Consider the following 17,893-nt stretch of genomic DNA (forward strand, 5'->3'; position numbering starts at 1 on the left):
CTCTCCATGCTCCCTACCTCCACTGAGCTGGCAGACTGCAGCACCTCGCTAGCACCATCCCTCAAACATCGGCGTGCCGCCCCCAGGCTCATCTCTAGCGAGCCTGGTTTTATCCCCTTCCCCCTTCGAATCTAGTTTAAGGCTCTTTCATGGAGCCCTGCTAAGTCCTGTGCAAAGACCCTTTTCCCCCTTTGAGACACGTGTACCCCACCTGTCACCAGCAGGCCTGGTGTCGTGTGGACCAGCTCATGATCAAAAACCTCCCAATTCTGCCGGTGTCACTGGGCTCAAGCTGCTGGCTCTTCCTGTTCCTTCCGTCAGCATTCCTGCAACTGGAAGGACCGAGGAGAACCTACTTGTGCTCCTGATCCCTTAGCCAGTCGTGCCAAGGCCCCGAAGTCTCTCTTGATTGCCCTTGGACTTCTTGCTGCAACTTTGTCACTACCTACATGAAAAATCAATAATGGAGAATAATCTGAGGCCGTACCAGGGTAGGAAGCTTATTCTTCACACCTTTAACTGGGGCCCCAGGGAGGCAGCAGACTTCCCTAAGAAGTGGGTCCGGTCTGCATATGGGGCCTTCTGTGCCCTTCAGAAGGGAGTCTCCTCTGACAATGACCTGTCGTCTTCTTTTTGTGGAAGCGGTACCAGTACAAGCAGATGGGTTTATGGCAATAACCATCAATGGCCATTGGCTCTTTGACCGAACTTCCCGTAAATGCAAGAAGAGACACTCGGACACCCTGAGATGTCCCCTCCCTTCGCTGGGCCTGGGCACGGGCAGCCAAGTGCCGCACGGCAAAGCCCACTGCATCTTCCCCAGGCTGTCTTGTCCTGGCCGGCTGCTGCCAGGAGGGGACAGCGGGTGGTGACAGCCTGGGGGTGACAGGAGGGACAGCAGGTGGTGACAGGCCTTCGGGGTGACAGGAGGGTCACCACAGGCCTGGGGTGTGAAAGGACACCGGGCAGTGACTGCCCAGGGGGGTGGCAGGAGGGACACCACAGGCCTGGGGTGTGACATGACACCAGGCAGTGGCAGGCCCAGGGCGGTGACAGGAGGGACACCACAGGCCTGGGGTGTGACAGGACACCAGGCAGTGGCAGGCCCAGGGCGGTGACAGGAGGGACACCACAGGCCTGGGGTGTGACAGGACACCAGGCAGTGGCAGGCCCAGGGGGGTGACAGGAGGGACACCACAGGCCAGGTGAGGCGCGGGGGGGTGCAGTGTTCCGTTGGGCACGCGCAGTGATGCGATCAGGGCAGCCCCTGCGGCTGGCGTCCGTTAAACCGCCAACGGAACGCTGAGGCAGAGGTGCCCGAGTGCCCACAGCGAGTGGTTGGGCCTGGGAGCGCTGCGTGAGAGAGGGAGCAGAGGCCGAGCCGGGGCCGCGGGGGCCTCTCCCCGTCATCCGCCCGCCTGCCCGTCGCTGAGGGCCGCAGGCCGGACTTGTTGCGGGGGTGAGCTCAGCCCCCTTGGTCCGCTGTAGTAGACGCCGTCGGGGAGCAGGCCCCGACCATGTCGTGCGTCCACTACAAGTTCTCCTCCAAGCTGAGCTATGACACGGTCACCTTCACCGGCCTCCACATCTCCCTGTGCGACCTCAAGCGCCAGATCATGGGCCGGGAGAAGCTGAAGGCGGCCACCTGTGACCTGCAGATCACCAACGCCCAGACCAAAGAAGGTGCGTGGGGGCGGCGGGCGTGGGGGCTCGGGGACTGCCCGGCTGGCAGTGTCACAGACCACCCTGTGATGGCCATGGCCTGTGGGAGCCACGCTCTGCTCTTTGTGGCTCGTCCCCACGTAGCCTGAGTCAGCCTGAGGCCCATCTTGCCGGCCTGCGGGGGGACTGGGAGGGCAAGCGGCGCGGGGGCTTACACGGGGTGGGAAGCGATAATGTGATTTGGCCACGCTCGGTAGCTGTGGCTTGTGTTGGGGGCCTCAGGGCTGTTCTTTTGTGGTTGCTGTTCTGACAACTACCTTCAGATCTGTGCTTTGGGCGCGGAGCAGGCATAGAAGAATGTGTGGTTGATGTGTGATGTACAGGGCTTAGAAATTTTTGCTTTCCTGGAATTCTGCTAGGTAAAATGATAAGGAAATATGGGAGGATATCTTATATTAATAACCTCTCCAGATGTCTTGGAAATCAGGTGGAGAAAGCTGAAAGGGATGGGAAGAGAACAGGTGGCTACTTTGAAGAAATAAATTGTCTTTGGTGACTTCGTTTTGTGATCACCTTGCTTTACTCCACTGCACTGGAAAACTGGCTTGGTGGCTGTTGCAGCAACTGCTCGCTAGCAACACTTTGGATCGAGAGTGTAGCTGTGAGTTACCATCTGTGCAGACCCTCTAATGGCCCCTCTGCCATGGATGTTCTCCGTATCTAAATGACACCTTGGAATTTCTTGTTAATATCGCTTCTTTTCTACACCAAAGACATTGTCGTTCAGGTGCTATCGAGCATCATTTCACCATATGTCTCTAAGCATTTTTTTTCCCTGGTACTACGTGTGAACCATATCAGAACATTTATGGTGACTATACGTAAGAAACGTTCTTAGAGAAGTCATAAATTCTTTTAAACCTAAAAAGTGGTGCTTGATTCTCAGAGATGATAATGGTTTCGTGGTACTTAGTATGATATTTCAGTTTGGTAAGCTGCTGTCTTGACAAGTTTGAATGTGATTACAGGCCTTGGGGTGTGACTTTTCAGAAATAGAAAGATTTGTTGCCAAGTCTCTGCTCGGGGATATTGCTGCCCAGGAGGAAAAGGTTCCTGCTGGGAGATGCCAGTTTTGTCCGAGAGCTGCTAGACTAAGCTGGCATCTGTTAAATTCAAATCAAGCAAACAAAAATTTCCAGGCACTTCAGGAATAGTGCTCCAGCTTTAATCCTTTCCTATTAAAAGAAGAAAAAGAAAGTTAACTTTTTAGTCTGCGTTGTTTGACTTCACCTTTATTAAGGTGCCATCAACCAAAATGAATTCAATTAATCGAGGCGAAGGAAATAGAAATGTATTAAAGCCAACTGGTACCACATCCCTTAAGTCTTAAGTCTGCAGTCTTAAGCTGCAAGCCATACGCAGAGGTGGGAGGCTGTCTTCTGTGTTCTGTCGGCCTTGAGCACCAGCAGCGTGGCCGAATCGCTTTTAGTGAACAGCTATGAAAGCAACGGCGCAGAGATTTCATGCTTTAGCTAAGGGCCTGTTTTGTTGCAGGGCAAGCTTGTCTGACTTCAGATCTGCTTTACACAGGTGAGACGTGGCTGTGCTTTGTTTTTCTCCAAAGATCCCTTGGTTTTGTAGCCTAACAGAAGCAAAAGCCACTTAAGCTAGATCAGGACAGAACCTCATGTGCTAGCAGACTCTCCTTTAGTGACCTTTAGGAGCATTTTGCTGTTGGCATTCACGCTCTCTCAAAAAAAACTGGAAAAGATTGTGCTGCTTGCGTTTGGTTCTCAAACCTGAAGATTTCTTGGAATGTACTGCTAGTGTGCTGAGACGATAAAAATGCACCGTTACATCTGAAATCTGGCTTTTCTATCTGCAAAGGGCTTCCCTCTCTGCCGCGCTGTGTAATTACATATTCATATACATTCTTATGAATTGACTAATGTTTTTTTCTGCATTTATGTTGTTTTCAGAATACACAGAGGCTAATGCCCTGATTCCTAAGAACTCATCAGTAATTGTGAGAAGAATCCCTGTCGGAGGAGTTAAAGCTACCCGCAAAACATACGTTCTGTAGGTATCCATAAAGCACTGTGTTCTGTGTTAGTGGTTTGGGTGTGTTACCTTTTCTAATTGATGTTCATTTCCAGAGGCACTCAGATTGTATCTTTCTGGTTAAAGCTGCTGTTAGTTTTTGTTGTAATGGGGTAGATTTTATTGTTCCTGTCCCAAAGTAAACTTATGCTTTTCGGCCTGCTGGGACATGGGGTTCAAACTCCAACAACGGTAACTGTTAAGAATGATTCTATTTGGTTTGATCTTGGGGTTGTTTTTTCTGAGCGCCAAGTTTTCGATGCTGTTTCCTCTACGTGGAGAGATTCCTTGTTACACGTGTTTGCTTGTCTTGCTTTTAGAGTGAAGACAGGTACGCACTGGAGTGTAAACTTAGAATTTGTTCCCATCTCAGAAGAGTCTGATTCTCAGTGTTTCTGCGAATCCGTCTATTCTTTGCATTTGGGGCAGGGGGGGTGGCATATGGCAGGTATCCTTATGCCCCAAATCTGGTGTTTTTGCATACTAGCTAGAGGGGAAAGACCAAGGGTTGCCAGCTCTGCTGATGGGACACTTGGGATGATGCTGGAATTATTTGTTAACTACATCGATGGCTGCATGTCTCATTCATGATGATCTGCAGGCAGATACAGATCAATGAGTATGTGGAATCTCAGCAAGTTCCCAGATGTAATAAATATTTCCCCAAATACTGTAGCATTTTCAAGGTTATCTTAAAGCAAATTCTGGCAATTAAGTCCTTTTTTTTTTTTTTTTTTTCCCTACAGGACTCCTAAATCGCAGAAAATCCTAGGCACTGCCTTCAGGTGACATTTCTACTACTATTTTTAGTCACCATGTTTAAGACACAAAACTGTAGTACAGACTTCATATTTTTGATACTTATGTAGCAGAGACAAAATATCTGAGGCACTTTGGTGTTCTATTTCTGTAAGTCTTAGAGTAATTTTCTGACAAAGTAGAAATGAGCTTCTGGGGTTTTTTTAGTTGCACTGAAGGTACCAAGAGAGAGCCGCTTATGTATATGAATACGTTTCCACATGCACTAGACTATCAGCACATCACGTTTTGATGTTCAAGTTCTGTAATCTGTTGTCACTGCTGTATGTTGGGCACAAGGGCTTTCTTTTAAGTTCTGATCACTTTTATTTCTTCTTCCAGATGTCAAACTGAGCCAGTGAGTGGAATATCAAGAGGCGTATGTAAAACACCATCTCACACTTTTTTCTACACACTGCACTTAATTCCAATCAATGTAGCCTTGTGTTAATTTCCCCAACATTAACCTAATATATTTTCCACTAAAACATAGATGCTGTATGTACAATGTATTTGATTCAGCATCATAGAAATTTTATTCTACGTTTCTAAAAAACTAAGCAGTGATTCGGATGTCTTTCTGATGATGTTTTACTAGTGTCAGCTTAACTGCTGCTTGTGGCATCATAGAATTCAATATCCTGGAAAAGGAACCAGATGAGAGCTACCCTTTTGACTTGTGGAAAAACCGCATGTCATCTTAGATCCCAGTAAATGCCACAGTCCGTTGCTGACTGGTGGCCTGAGGACTTCATTCCTGCAAGCTGTTGCAGGAGGTAGCTGGGAGGGAGGAGTGTGGTTGCAAAGGAGAAAAAAAAAAATCCCAGGATTGTGCTCTGAATCCATGTTTTCGTCATCATTAAGACTTGGTTTTGGTCTGCTGGCAAGGAGAAGAATAATTCTCACACTTCCCAATCTAATTTGCGTAGTGTGGCCTGCGGTCTAATACACGACAAGAAATCCATTTTCTCAGTTTTTATAGGCTACTCTGTCATGGCAGACACCTTAATTTCAATAATTTGAGCAGCTTATTTTTTTTCTTGATAAAGTGGTGGGTTTCTTTTATGGCGGATGCTTTGGAGTGGTGTTTGCATTTGGGTTTTGTGGGGTGTGGTGAGCCTGGCATTTTTAAACTTATGGAGAGGAGAGGCAGAGTTCCTGTTTCAGAGCTGATGTGCCCATGCTTGATTTTGACAGGCAACTAGGCTGTGTTCATAAAGGCATAGCTGTGTGCATTTATAAATGATGAGACGCTAACTGATTGATTTACAAACTACACTGAAAATAAGTTTCCTGTAGTGATGCTTCCTTCCCCAAGAAACATAAATATTGTTTTAGAATCCCTTTTAGCGGACAGTTGACAGCTTCCTTACCCCTTGGACTTTTAAGCAGTTGTGAGCATTTGACAAGGCTGAGACATTCTGGAGCAATACGTAATCTCAAGCGTCTTTGGTTGTTTTAGTTTCTTCTCCTTAACCACATAGGCACTCCTAAGCTGTCGTGGGTTTGGACTTTGTTTTGAACACAGGCAAATGACACTAGGTTGGAAATGCCTCTTTCAGTGATGCTCAGAGGATATAGTGCAGAATTTCCGACTACCGTAGAGGTTAACTATTGCTAGGTTTTGATTGTAAAACTTAAAGATGTTTTTAATTTTTTGTGAACAGAGTGATGACTCTTCTGCACCTCTTTCTCTGGCCCAGCTGATTAAGGTATATATATTTTTTTTTCCTGTCAAATACATTAAAAAAAAATGTTTGCTTCAAATTTTTAAATTGAACACTGTGATCTATAGCAGGATGACTGTTGTAATGGGAAGAAAACTTTAATGTAGTTTTTAATAATTTATTTATTTTAACTTTAAAGCCTGTGTAGCTGTTGATAGTATCCTGTGAAGAGCAGTTCCCACTTTGGGAAGATCGAAGGGGAGCACCTTATCAGCCTCCACATAGTGTTGCAGTATGACTCAGCTTCAAGACACAAAGCAGCAGCCCTGCAGAAGCTGTTGACTTGTTCACACATTTCGTTAGGTTTACACTGGAAACGAACACAATGTTCACAGAAGAATTGAATTGGCTGTTGGTTATGGACACACTTGGGGGGGGTTGCAACAGCCAAAGTAGAAGCGTTTCTGTCGCATGGGCAATGGCATGGCTATTTTTGAATTTCTAGTCATTATAGTTATAGATCAGTTCTTGGAATGCTGCACAATTTCATAAATTGCAGTATATCTGGAATGGACAACACGGTCTAATTTGTTGAGGCACAGACAGTGTAGATTGTGAAAATGTTCCTAGTTACATCAGTTAATATGAAGAATTTAGCAGGGGGGAACGTGCAGTTTGGACTGCCTACAGCACGAGTGGTCCAATTTCTACTGAAAAGAGTCTTTTGTCTTGCTGAGGGGCTCTAAAAAGCTTGAATCTCTGTAATGCTTCTGTGTGTGAAGCTGAATTTCAGCAAGCAAAACTAACTTCCCTGACCTTTAAGTTGTGTATCCTTCTGATGCTGCAAATGTAAACAATGGTACTATTGTGGCACAACTATTTTTTATATAAGCAGCTGTTTTCAGGCAACCTCAGCTAGTGTTGTGCTGCTCTGTACAGGCTTGGGTGAGTGGTGTTGTCTTTGGCTGTGTGCGCTTCAGTGTGTTTCTAATGTGCCTCTCAAACGATTACCTATTAAACAACAGACTGCCAATCTGGCTGAAGCCAATGCTGCCGAAGAAGATAAAATAAAAGCCATGATGATCCAGTCTTGCCGTGAATATGATCCAGCCAAGTAAGTGTGGATAATGTCAAATCCGATCTTTGGCGACGATGGAAAACCTGTAAACTTGTTGGTTTTAACAAACATGGATTTAACACATTCATCCTTTTTCTTTTTTTTCCCCAAAACACCTTTAGTTACACGAAGAAAGCCTTGGGTCCACCTCCGACATCATATACTTGCTTTGGTTGTGGAAAACCTGGCCACTGTGTAAAGAACTGCCCAACAAAGGGGGTAAGATTGCGGGGGACTTCTGGTGTGACTTACTTTTAAATTGTTTTCCCTTGGCAGTTCCGTAACAAATACATGAACACTCATGTTAAGAATTGTTTCTTTTGGGGTGAAACGCAGAGGTCATGTGGCAATGTTGCAAAGCCCTTTACAATTCACGGGAAACCTGGAGTTATAAATGTAACATTTTCTTCCTTCTAGGCCATGGACATTACATATGTCCATAGATCTTTCTCCACACACTGTCATGCATATTTTATACATTTCAATTTTATTGGAAATTTTTCTGGTTTCAATGCTTTTTAATGACAGTTCACAGTTTTCAGTATTTTGTAAAAACCCAAGATGTTTCTATCGACATCCGTTCAATGTTTGCGTGTTTTAGTTACACAAGCACCTGGCTGAGTAGCCATGCCATTTGACATCAGTTGCTGAATGTATACGCGTGAGATATGAATTCAACCTTCACTAGAGAAGGTGAATCTCAGTTTCTCAGTGTCGGATTCAGAGCACCAAGTTAAGCTCTCACTCTGAACTGCGCTTTGGAGGAGGAGCGGGGTTGTGTCTCCTCTCCGAGTGGATGGTGAGCCAAGGGATATTTCACCCTTAAGGAACCTGACGTTAAGCCAAAGGATGTTGACCGATTTCAAAACACTGCTCAAGCCTTTGGGACACCCTGGCTATATTCCTTTAGGAAGAAAGGTATTTTAGTCGAGCAAGCCTTATGCTGGGTAAAAGCAGAGGATTAAAGGCTTTTGCTGCTGAAAATCATCATTGAAATGTCCTTTTAAGGGTGGGTCTTAAGATGAGAGATATCTGCACTTCTTTTCTTAACAGGACAGAATTTTTGAGTCTGTTCCCAGAATTAAAAGGAGCACAGGAATTCCGAGGAGTTTCCTGATGGAGGTGAAAGATCCCAGTATAAAGGGCGCTATGCTGACAAGCACTGTGAAATACGCCATACCAATTATTAGTGCGTAAGTATGGGATTAATGGGACTGAGCAGAAAGGGAACGAGAGAAACCATGCGTGTGAGTCCGAGTGGCAATGCAAGCAAGTTGGCCAGCGTCTGTAATTACGAGGGAGGAAGCACCGTCATTGTATCGTCGCCTTAAAATCTGTGATACTTTCTAATACGAAAATAGGCTGGTCCTGCTGTTCACACCCCTGGAAGTTGGTTCAACTTGTGGTACACCTAGAATCTGTAGGTCTGCAGAAGATTTCACTAGTGCTTACCGTTGGAGTCATTCTCCTCGAAAGCTCGTTTTGCTTCTCTTTGACGTTTCAAAGGCTTCTTGCCCAATTTAACAAATAGCTGTGTGACTGAGATTTCCTCCCCCTCTGGCTTTGATCAAATCTCATGTGTGAACCAGACAGATGTTTTCCTGTTTTGCTTTACCCTAAGAAAATCCTACTGTGTGGTGACAAGAGTGGCTGAGAAGAAATGCACTTGGTAGCACTTCTGTTTGTGGCTGTCATGGATCTCCTTGTGTAGAAGCTGAGACATAGTTTTCTTTTATTCATAAAGTGTATTTAATCGGAGACTCACTTGATCCTGAGCCTGCAATTTACATTGACCCTCTGGCAGAGGAGAGGTGGGATTCATTTCAGCTGATTTCTGGATGTTGAAAAATGATTTTTCTAGTCTGAGCCAATCTCTTAGTTGATCCCATGAATGGGAGAGTTCTGCAGAAGGAAAATTGTTCCCCCTCCCTCTTCTGGTGTGGTGGCCAAAGAGAAGTAGTTGAAACTAAATGCCTACGCTTTAGAAGGCTAATGTGGACTGAGAAGAATGCCTTCTATTTTACCTTCCTTGCGGAAAACCCAAAGCTTGGAAAAGTTCTCCTTTGCCCATCTTTCACTTGTTGTTTTTCCTTCCCCGCCCCGCCTCCAGGGAAGCGTATGCTAGAGGAAAGAAGGAAAAGCCTCCCTTTTCACCAGAGGAGCCGTCCTCCTCCTCCTCCTCAGACGCTCCTGTTCCAGAGGAGTTGTTATGTCTCATTTGCAAAGAGGTCATGAGTGACGCAGCTGTTGTTACTCCCTGCTGTGGAAACAGTTACTGTGACGAATGTAAGTCTTACTCCCACGGTTGTTAACTCAAAACATGGCATCTGACCTTCCGAAGGCAGAACTGGGAGAGAACGAAATTACTTGGTTACCCGTTCTGTTTGATACCTGAGTATACCCAGAACGGGAGAGGACCCTGCTCATGCAAAGGGCAGAAAAAAAAGGCAGAAAGCTTTTTTCCCTGGTTACGTGTCTAGTTAAACCCTCTGTACATGTGGAAGGATGACTCTGAGAAGAATGTGTAACCGTGCAGGTGATTACAGTATGAGATACTGAATGCATTTAGTTTGTCCCCAGCCCTTTCTCTCATGCAAAATTCTATAGCCTGCTCTGGTGACTTATTGTGGTCTGCAACAAACGGAGAGTTGGGCGTTTAATCCACATTCTTCTCCACAGGAGAGTTGGTGAAATCCTTCAGAACTTGAATCTATGAACGGTTTTTTGAGATGTGTTTTATTCATCAACCTTGAGGTTGGTGACTTCTCGCTGTCCTGCACAGTGGAAAGACCAGTCCAAACATCGAGACACAGCCTACTCTACAGCTTCCAAGTAACAACAGTGAAATATCAACACTGCTTAGTTATTTGCTGCATGCTGGACATTTTTTACACTATTGGACATTTACCGCTTCAGGCTCTCAGTTCAAGACTGTATTCACCCATTAATCATATACGTGTTTTTATAATTGATTAGAACCCCAACATTTTCCTTAGTTTTGCTGAAAACTCTTTTGACGGTTCTCATTATTCACAGGTATTAGAACAGCATTACTGGAATCTGAGGAACATACATGCCCAACGTGTCATCAAACAGACGTTTCTCCCGATGCTTTAACTGCCAACAAGTTGTTACGCCAGGTGACATGCTGACATTTATGTAAACTGTTTGTTAGACAGGTCTATTTGCGAAAAGCTGAAAGGGAAGAAAATACTCGTTTACATCTCCTTAAGCAAGGCTAAATGGAATAAGGCTAAATTTACTTTTCAGAGCCGTTATCTGGTGTTAGAGAAGCTTACAACTCTTTAGAGAGAATCTGGCAAATTCAGGTTAACGTGATTGCCTCACTTTCAAATTTGGTGTTAACACTGAGGTACTGTAAATAGAGATACTCTGCGTTACCCATCGTTAGGGTCAGTGTTTCACCTGATGTCTTCCTATACCTGTATGTTGATTGATTTTAGGATTGATAATGTTTACAGGAACACACAAGGAATTTTGCTCTGGGGAGGCTTTTGTTCGTACATCTACTGAAGTTTCATAGTGCCTTTCTGTACGTGTTTTTCTGCCTCTAGGCTGTGAACAACTTCAATAATGGAACTGGCTACAGAGAGCAGATTCAGCAGCAACGTCAACAGCAGCCGCCACCTCCACCACCTCCACCACCACTAACGAGACAAACAAGAGCGCACAACATGCAGCCTCAGCTCCGGCCAGCAGTTTCCAGACAGCAGGACCCACTAATGACTCCATTAGCATCCCTGGCTCCTCATTCTGCTGCTGCTTTGTCATCATTGGCCTCTGGTCAGTCCTCTGTGGCCGTTGGGCTGCCAGTAAATCCGTCTTCTGTCGTCACCTCTGGTCTCCCTCCAGCAGTGTCCCTGTCTCTCTGTGCTGAACAGCCGGACGGACCTCTTTGGTAAGTAAATCTGTAGATCAACAGGGATATAAAGGACACTAAAATGCTCAAGTTAGATTCTTCTTCTTGTTGAGCTTCTCCACTAGCTATTTATCTATCGGTAGTGACAGTTCCCGATACTAGTGGAAGTTCTGGTTTTTGTATTTACTTTGAATGAGGACACTTTGATAACTCGGATCATGCAAGGATTTTCTCAGAAGTATTTCTTGCTTAGTTCCCTTATCAGTCATCGGCTACCAGTTTTACCCTGAAAGAGGCACATTTTGCCCAGGGGCCCTTTGGTTTTATGTGGCTAGCAACTCCTAAAGGAGCCCTCTAGTTATGTCAAAGCTTCTTGAGTGCATTAATTTCTCTCTAGTACGGAGGAAGCAACAGTTTCATGAAACCTGTAAAAGCACAATTAGAGCTAAAACTGAGCAGGTGTTTTCCTATTACTTTTTTCTACGGTATTTCTACCATCAATCTTACGATAAGTCAGAGTCATCCTCAGTAACACAAAGGGCAGTCGGTGACGCATGCTGACCTGGCTAATAAACACTGAAACGCCGTAACTTTGAAGTATTTACAAACATGAAAGTCTGAGTTTGCAGCCCGGTGAAGTCACATGAAAAGACGTGAAAGATCTGTACGATTGTTTAGGGCTTGTGGCCTTTCAGCTTTATGCCTGGGCTGCAAATAGCCTCTCTGTCCAGAAGACTGTCAGGCTCAGCTGTAGCGTTGAATGCAAAGAACCGCAATTCAGAAGAACCTCTAAGGCAGCCTCTGCACTCGCACATAAACATTTCCTCATAGAATTTCAGTTCTCGTGTCTTCCAAAACTGAGATTCAGTGTGTGACTTGTATGTGCTCTAACCCTTTCACGTGCAGCTAGCTTAAGAAGATATTTTTCCAGTGAGCTTTCTCTTGGCATGCCAGTAGTCCAAATCGACTTCTTTCCAGTCTTCATTAAGAATGGGCCAACTTCACATCTGTAAATCTGATGAAGATTTTTTAAATTTTTTTTCCCGTTTACAGTAGTCAGCCTTTTCTCACCTTGGACTTGCTATTTCCAGTAGCACTTGAAAACGCTGTTTGAATAATAACTTTTTTTTTTTTTTTTTGTAGTGATGCTGATACTGTGTTACCTCCTGCTGCTCTGGTGACTGCTACTGAACTTCTGAAATTTCCCTCTCTGTCAACCAGCAGCTTGTTGGAAGAGGAGGTCAGTTTTCTTTCAAATGATGCAGTGACTGTTGCCTTTTAGTGGAGCTTAATTTCTAACTGTTTGCATGTATTGACAAGGGCGATCACGTTCCTGCACTAAGGCAACCAGCGATCCCAAGTCTTCTGGGCCCCCAAGGGCAATCAGTACCCTCAACCGGTAAGTCACTATAACTTTAGAATTTCTTTTAAAAAGCTGTCCTGAGATAAACTAAATGGGATTTTTTTCTTTTTCCTCTCCCTACGCCAAAAGCTCATGCAATCACAGGCAGCACAGTTGGCTCAGCTGGTGGCAGACCAGGCTGGCAACGGTAAGTATTCTACAGAAATCCGGTATATTACGACCCGTAACCTGTTCAACGAGGCCGTAACACTTAACTTAGACAACAGCTGATTTATAATGGAGTAAGTATGCCCAGATAGTTGTGGAGAATACAAGCGGTGATTAATTTTTAAAGGGCTTAATTTGATTTGGCTTTGACAAAGGGGAGCTGTGCTTGCAGTAGGAGTATTTAAAGTAAAACTCCAGTACGTGATTGAAAAGAGGACTCTGAAAAAGGAACAGTTTTTGAGGGAACCAGCAGTACATCTAAAAATGAAATATAACTAAAGGATTGGGTGGAAAGCCACCCTTTTGATTACTGGCTGAACAGACCTGAAGACATTGATTCCCCAATACAAATCAGCCTCCAACATTCTTTATTTCACAACTTAGCGGATACTGGTGGAGCAAATTCTTGGAAAAGTCAAGGCTGTTATTTGAGGACAATTTTGAATTTCTTCAATGTTCTCATCTCAACGAGCCAAGGTGCTTTCTCTCAGTGGGAGAGAGAGGCGTTTGTTTGATCTATTATTGCCGTGTCAAGTTAGTCCTTCCTTTTGGTACGCCTCTGTTAGAGATCGGTTGTAAGCGTGCATTGTGTTTATAATGTCTTAAAGATAAAGCACAACAAAAGCCAGGATGATTCCACAGATTTCCTAAAACTCTCAAATTCAGTAAGCAAGAAAATAACAATTCAGGGACAAGAACAGGCCAAAGACATCATCATGAGGCAAGACCACAGGTGATGCCTGTGGAAGAAGCTAAAAGAAGTTTGAGAGAAGATTAGTTAATATTTGTGCAGTACTTTGAGGATCAGCAGTGTGATCTTCAGTAGTAAGTATAAGCAGTAAGTACATCAAAGAGTGGCAGAGGAGCGGTGGGTGCTTGGCACATGGGACATGGGAGTGTCTTTTAAGCACAGGCAGCCTCCATCCACGGTCACAAAGCGGAGTATAAGGGGAGAAGACTGCGGGAGCTGTTGGGGGCGAGGGTCTGGAAGGCAAGCATGAGGATCAAGAAGGGAGCGTAGTCTCAAGTGAAGGGAAAGCAGGGAGAAAAATGCTGAAGTTGAGGGTAGGAAGTGCTCGCCACCAGGCTGCCGCTTCATTCGCTTTCCTCTTTACAATCAGGGCAGAGTGTGACAAAGAGTGACACATGTTTTTGGGTTTCTTCAGAAGTTCAAATCGAGGATGCCTGCACAGTGGACGTTCCCAAAGGACTCATGCCTCAACAGACGCAGCATCAACATCCGTCGTCGTGCCTGTGCCTCCAGCTCCCTCGTACCCTCCACCACCCCATGCACTTCCTTCAGGGCTACCACCAGCACAGTCTCCTCTTCACTTTCCACCTGGTCAGCCTCCATCTGCTGGGTACGCTGTTCCCCCTCCAGGATATCCTCCAGCTCCTGCCAACATGTCATCAGCTTGGGTAGCAACAGCAGTGCCAAGGGCTCATGCAAATACCATCCTCATGACACAAGCACCTCCGTTATCCAGGGAGGAGTTTTACCGAGAACAGCAGAGACTGCAAGAGGAGTAAGTATTTGGCTCAATGAAGTTGCCTTGGTTTTCGTTGTTGTATTTCAATAGCATATCAGACTGCAGTTACACCACAGTGCACCTGACATCAACAAAATGCAAGAATCGTCACGGTGTCATAATGTCATGTCCTTTTTCTTCGCAAAGGGTAAACATGCAAAACTGAGACAAGACAAATGTAGTTCTAAAATATTGGCTAAAAGTTGTAGGTATTCTAAACTGGTCTTCCTTCGATGTTAGCTGTTCACCTTTTGCATTTGCATGCAGTAGGCGTTTTCTCCTAGTGGCCATGTTGTGTTTCTTGATGTCTTTTGGTAACGAAGGTCAAACTACAATGGTAGTAAAGGTCAAACTTGTTTTCACAGGGACAAGAAAAAGTCCAAACCTGATGAGTTTACAAAGGATGAGTTTGCTAAGGAAGTGATGGAATATAACAAGGTTCGAAAGGAGCGTTCGGTTTCCAGGTACGTGCTTTACATGTCCATTATGGAGAAGCAGATTGTCTGGAAGAATCAGGAGGCATTCCACTCCACCGCTCTGTTGCTAGACGGATGGGATGATCCTAGGGATTAGCAGCGACAGGAGTTTCATGTGTGCATTCCTAGCTTAAATAGGGCAGAGATTACAGTTGACTGGCAGTTATAATTTGGCAACAGCTGTTCAGGAACAGGTTTCTCTTTTAGTAAAGCTTCTCTGTAATGGCATCCTTCACCGCCTGACAGCCTTGAGGAGGCCAGAAATTGAAGAGGTGTAGTTGCTGGATTTTCTGCATCTCCCTATTCTGCTTGTAACCATTTCCTCAAAGCACTTTGGAGGAGATCTGTGAGAGACGTTGTCTTCATCTCCTCTTCTGTTTACCACATGTGGGTACACAGAGAGATTTCAACCTGGACTGCAAACTGGTGGCTTATGCTAGTATGTTTTTGAGCTTGTAAAATTTGTCTCATGAATCAGAATTGTTTGAAAGGAAATCTTGAATTGGTGAAGGACTTTTGGAGGAGGGAAAATGCTCATGAACGTCTGTGAAATGATGTGAAAGTGTTTTTTAAAAAATAATAAAAGAACTCCTTGTGAAGAAAAACCTCAGGGTAGCTGATGTTTTCTATCCCCAAAAGTCACTTGGGCAGGAGTGCTGAAAAGCTCTCTCTTGCTCATGCTGCCAGTATCTGTCCTAGAGTAATGGCATTGAGTCATCCTAGTCAAGGCTGAGTTCAGAAGCTTTTCGAGATGATTTCTCTTGAAAGGCAGTCACTATCCCTGGTTAGAGCTAGAGGTATGTGTAAGATTTTGCTAGCACATCTGGCCAGAAGTGTTGATTAAAGACAACTGGACGTAAGAATTTTGCATCCCATACAAATTGCCAAAGAAGTAGTGAAGTTAAATAGTCCAAGCAGCATTTTAACATTGATCTTTACTGTATTAATGCTACATCGTGTTCTCTCGATGTTTGATACTGCACGGTAGCCATGAAGACTTGCTCTTTTTGCATCTGACTGCAACAAAAGGGATTTGCACTGCGTGTAGTGGTTGAGGAGTGAAAAATGTGCACGTTCATGTCCCAGTAGAGGCCAGTATACAGCACCTTAAATCAATCAATAGCCAAAGGAAATCTGGGAGGAAAAAAGCTGGGGAGAGTCACTGTTTTGAATTAACTTCATCTGTTTTTTTGTGTTCTGGTTTTTTTAAGGTCCAACTCTCCAAAAAGCTGAGGAGAGTAACTGTTTTGAATTAACTTGATCAATTTTTTTGTGTTGTGTTTTTTTTAAGGTCCAACTCTCCCTGTAGTACTTCATCTTCCTCTACAAGTTCGCATACCAACTCCAAGTCAAGAACAGGTTCTTCCTACTCTTGCTCGTACTCTCGATCATTTAGTCGTTCCCATTCTCGCTCCTACTCACGATCACCACCATATCCAAGCAGAGGCAAAGGGAAGAGTCACAAGAACTATCATTCCTGGTCAAGGCCACATGGTTATCACCGGTCGAGGGCAAGGTCACCCCCACACAGAAGACACCATTCACGGTCAAGGTCTCCAGTAGTCCGAGGCCAATCTCCCAGGAAGTGGACTATATCTCAAGGGGAAGGAGGAAGGGAGTATTTTAACCGATACAGACAAGTTCCACCGTATGATATGAAAGCTTCCGATGGCAGATCTATTGACTTTGGAGATCCATTTGGAGAGCAAGGATACGGAGAATGGGAAAGGAACTACAGAGAGTGGTGTGAAAAGTTTTACAAGGTCAATGGTGTTGGTGCTCAACTTCATCCTCCAGTAAAGAGAGGGAACTTTTCTCCAGACTGCTTTGGTCCACCTGGGACCAGACGAGAGTATTCGCTATATGCTCGGGGACATAGGGAGGATTATCCTGTGGGGCATAGGCAGCGCAGCTGTAATAGAGCTGGAAATTACCCTGAACAACCTTCCGGAAGAGAGAGCCGTGGCAACAAAGAGAGGGAGATGCAAAATCCACGTGGAGATGACAAAGGAAATAAACCTAAAAAACACCAGGAGAGAAGGAAAGCGGATGCGAATGAAGACTTTCTCAATGCTGAGTTGCTAGAAGGTGCGAGAAAACCAAGAGAGCCAGTTACAGGAGAAGTCGTTCAAAGGGACTCATTGTTCATGCTCCCAAGCAGAGATGATGCCACCCCTGAGATGAGGGATGAGCATTTGGGAGCAGATTCTATGGCTTTCAAGCCAGGGTCTAAAAAGAAGAAAGAGAAGGATGAGCGAAAAGCAAAACCTGGCAAGACAAAGCGGGAAGCAGAAGTGGCTGTTCCTCCTCAGAAAGACAAGAGAAGAAAACCAGCTAAAGCTTCCCAAGTGAAGGTGGACAGCGAGGGTGAAAAATCTCCTCAAATGGAACCTCCTGTGAAACAAGTGAAGGAGGACATGCCAAAGACAGACAATGTTTAAACATCTTCCTCTCAAAAGGATGCGAAGACTCTTGGTACCCCACAGAAAATTCATCCAAAAGTGACAGAAGATCACCCAGAAACTAGACCAGTCGTGGAGGAAAAGGCAAAGAAAGACTATCCAAAAGAAACCAACTCAGAGCAGAGGACAGGGAGAGGTCATTCAGCAATTACAATCAGAGGCTAAACAGCCTCAACTTGGGAAAATTATTTTAAATTCTTGCCAACCAAAATCAGAGTAGGATAATGAGAAATAAGACGAAATCTTAAAACATATCCCCCCCATCCCTCCCTGCTTCCTGGGCTGTCACGAATGGATAATTTAGGCTGTTTGAAGAATCACCACCAAAGATACCAGAAAGCGCATGATTTTAATCTAGATTTGTAAAAAGGATGACTTAACAGAAGGCGATGGCAAGGTCCTCTCTATTGCTTATTCAACGTGGAAAAGCTGTGCAGATAGAACAATTAAACTGGAATGATTTACTCGTCTATCAAATCGAGTTAATGTGTATATTTGAGGAGGGAAAGTAGGAGAGACCCTCCCATTGAGTCACGAGATTCAGAGAGGACCCCCGTGCTTTCTAAAGTCCTTTTCAGAGAGGAGTCTAGGTGCGACTGAATCCACTCCTATTCCCAGATTTGGTCAACAGT

At 44.8% G+C, this 17,893-nt stretch overlaps 1 protein-coding gene across 1 annotated transcript; it reads left to right on the forward strand.

The window, feature by feature from the left end:
* Positions 1-1,166: 1,166 nt before the first annotated feature.
* Positions 1,167-17,426, forward strand: LOC309416434 (E3 ubiquitin-protein ligase RBBP6-like; the record flags this gene model as incomplete). Its single annotated transcript, XM_082015983.1, is given in 18 exon segments — positions 1,167-1,683; positions 3,642-3,741; positions 4,509-4,547; positions 4,903-4,939; positions 6,228-6,272; positions 7,253-7,341; positions 7,467-7,563; positions 8,398-8,537; positions 9,455-9,630; positions 10,381-10,484; positions 10,920-11,263; positions 12,368-12,464; positions 12,545-12,623; positions 12,717-12,774; positions 13,961-14,320; positions 14,689-14,787; positions 16,091-17,237; positions 17,241-17,426. Coding segments are annotated over 18 exon segments (3,363 nt in total). The 5' UTR covers positions 1,167-1,517.
* Between the last annotated feature and the right edge of the window lie 467 nt (positions 17,427-17,893).

Source organism: Phaethon aethereus (assembly GCF_964289735.1).
Source record: "Phaethon aethereus genome assembly, contig: HAP1_SCAFFOLD_108, whole genome shotgun sequence".
Classification (NCBI taxonomy): Eukaryota; Metazoa; Chordata; class Aves; order Phaethontiformes; family Phaethontidae; genus Phaethon; species Phaethon aethereus.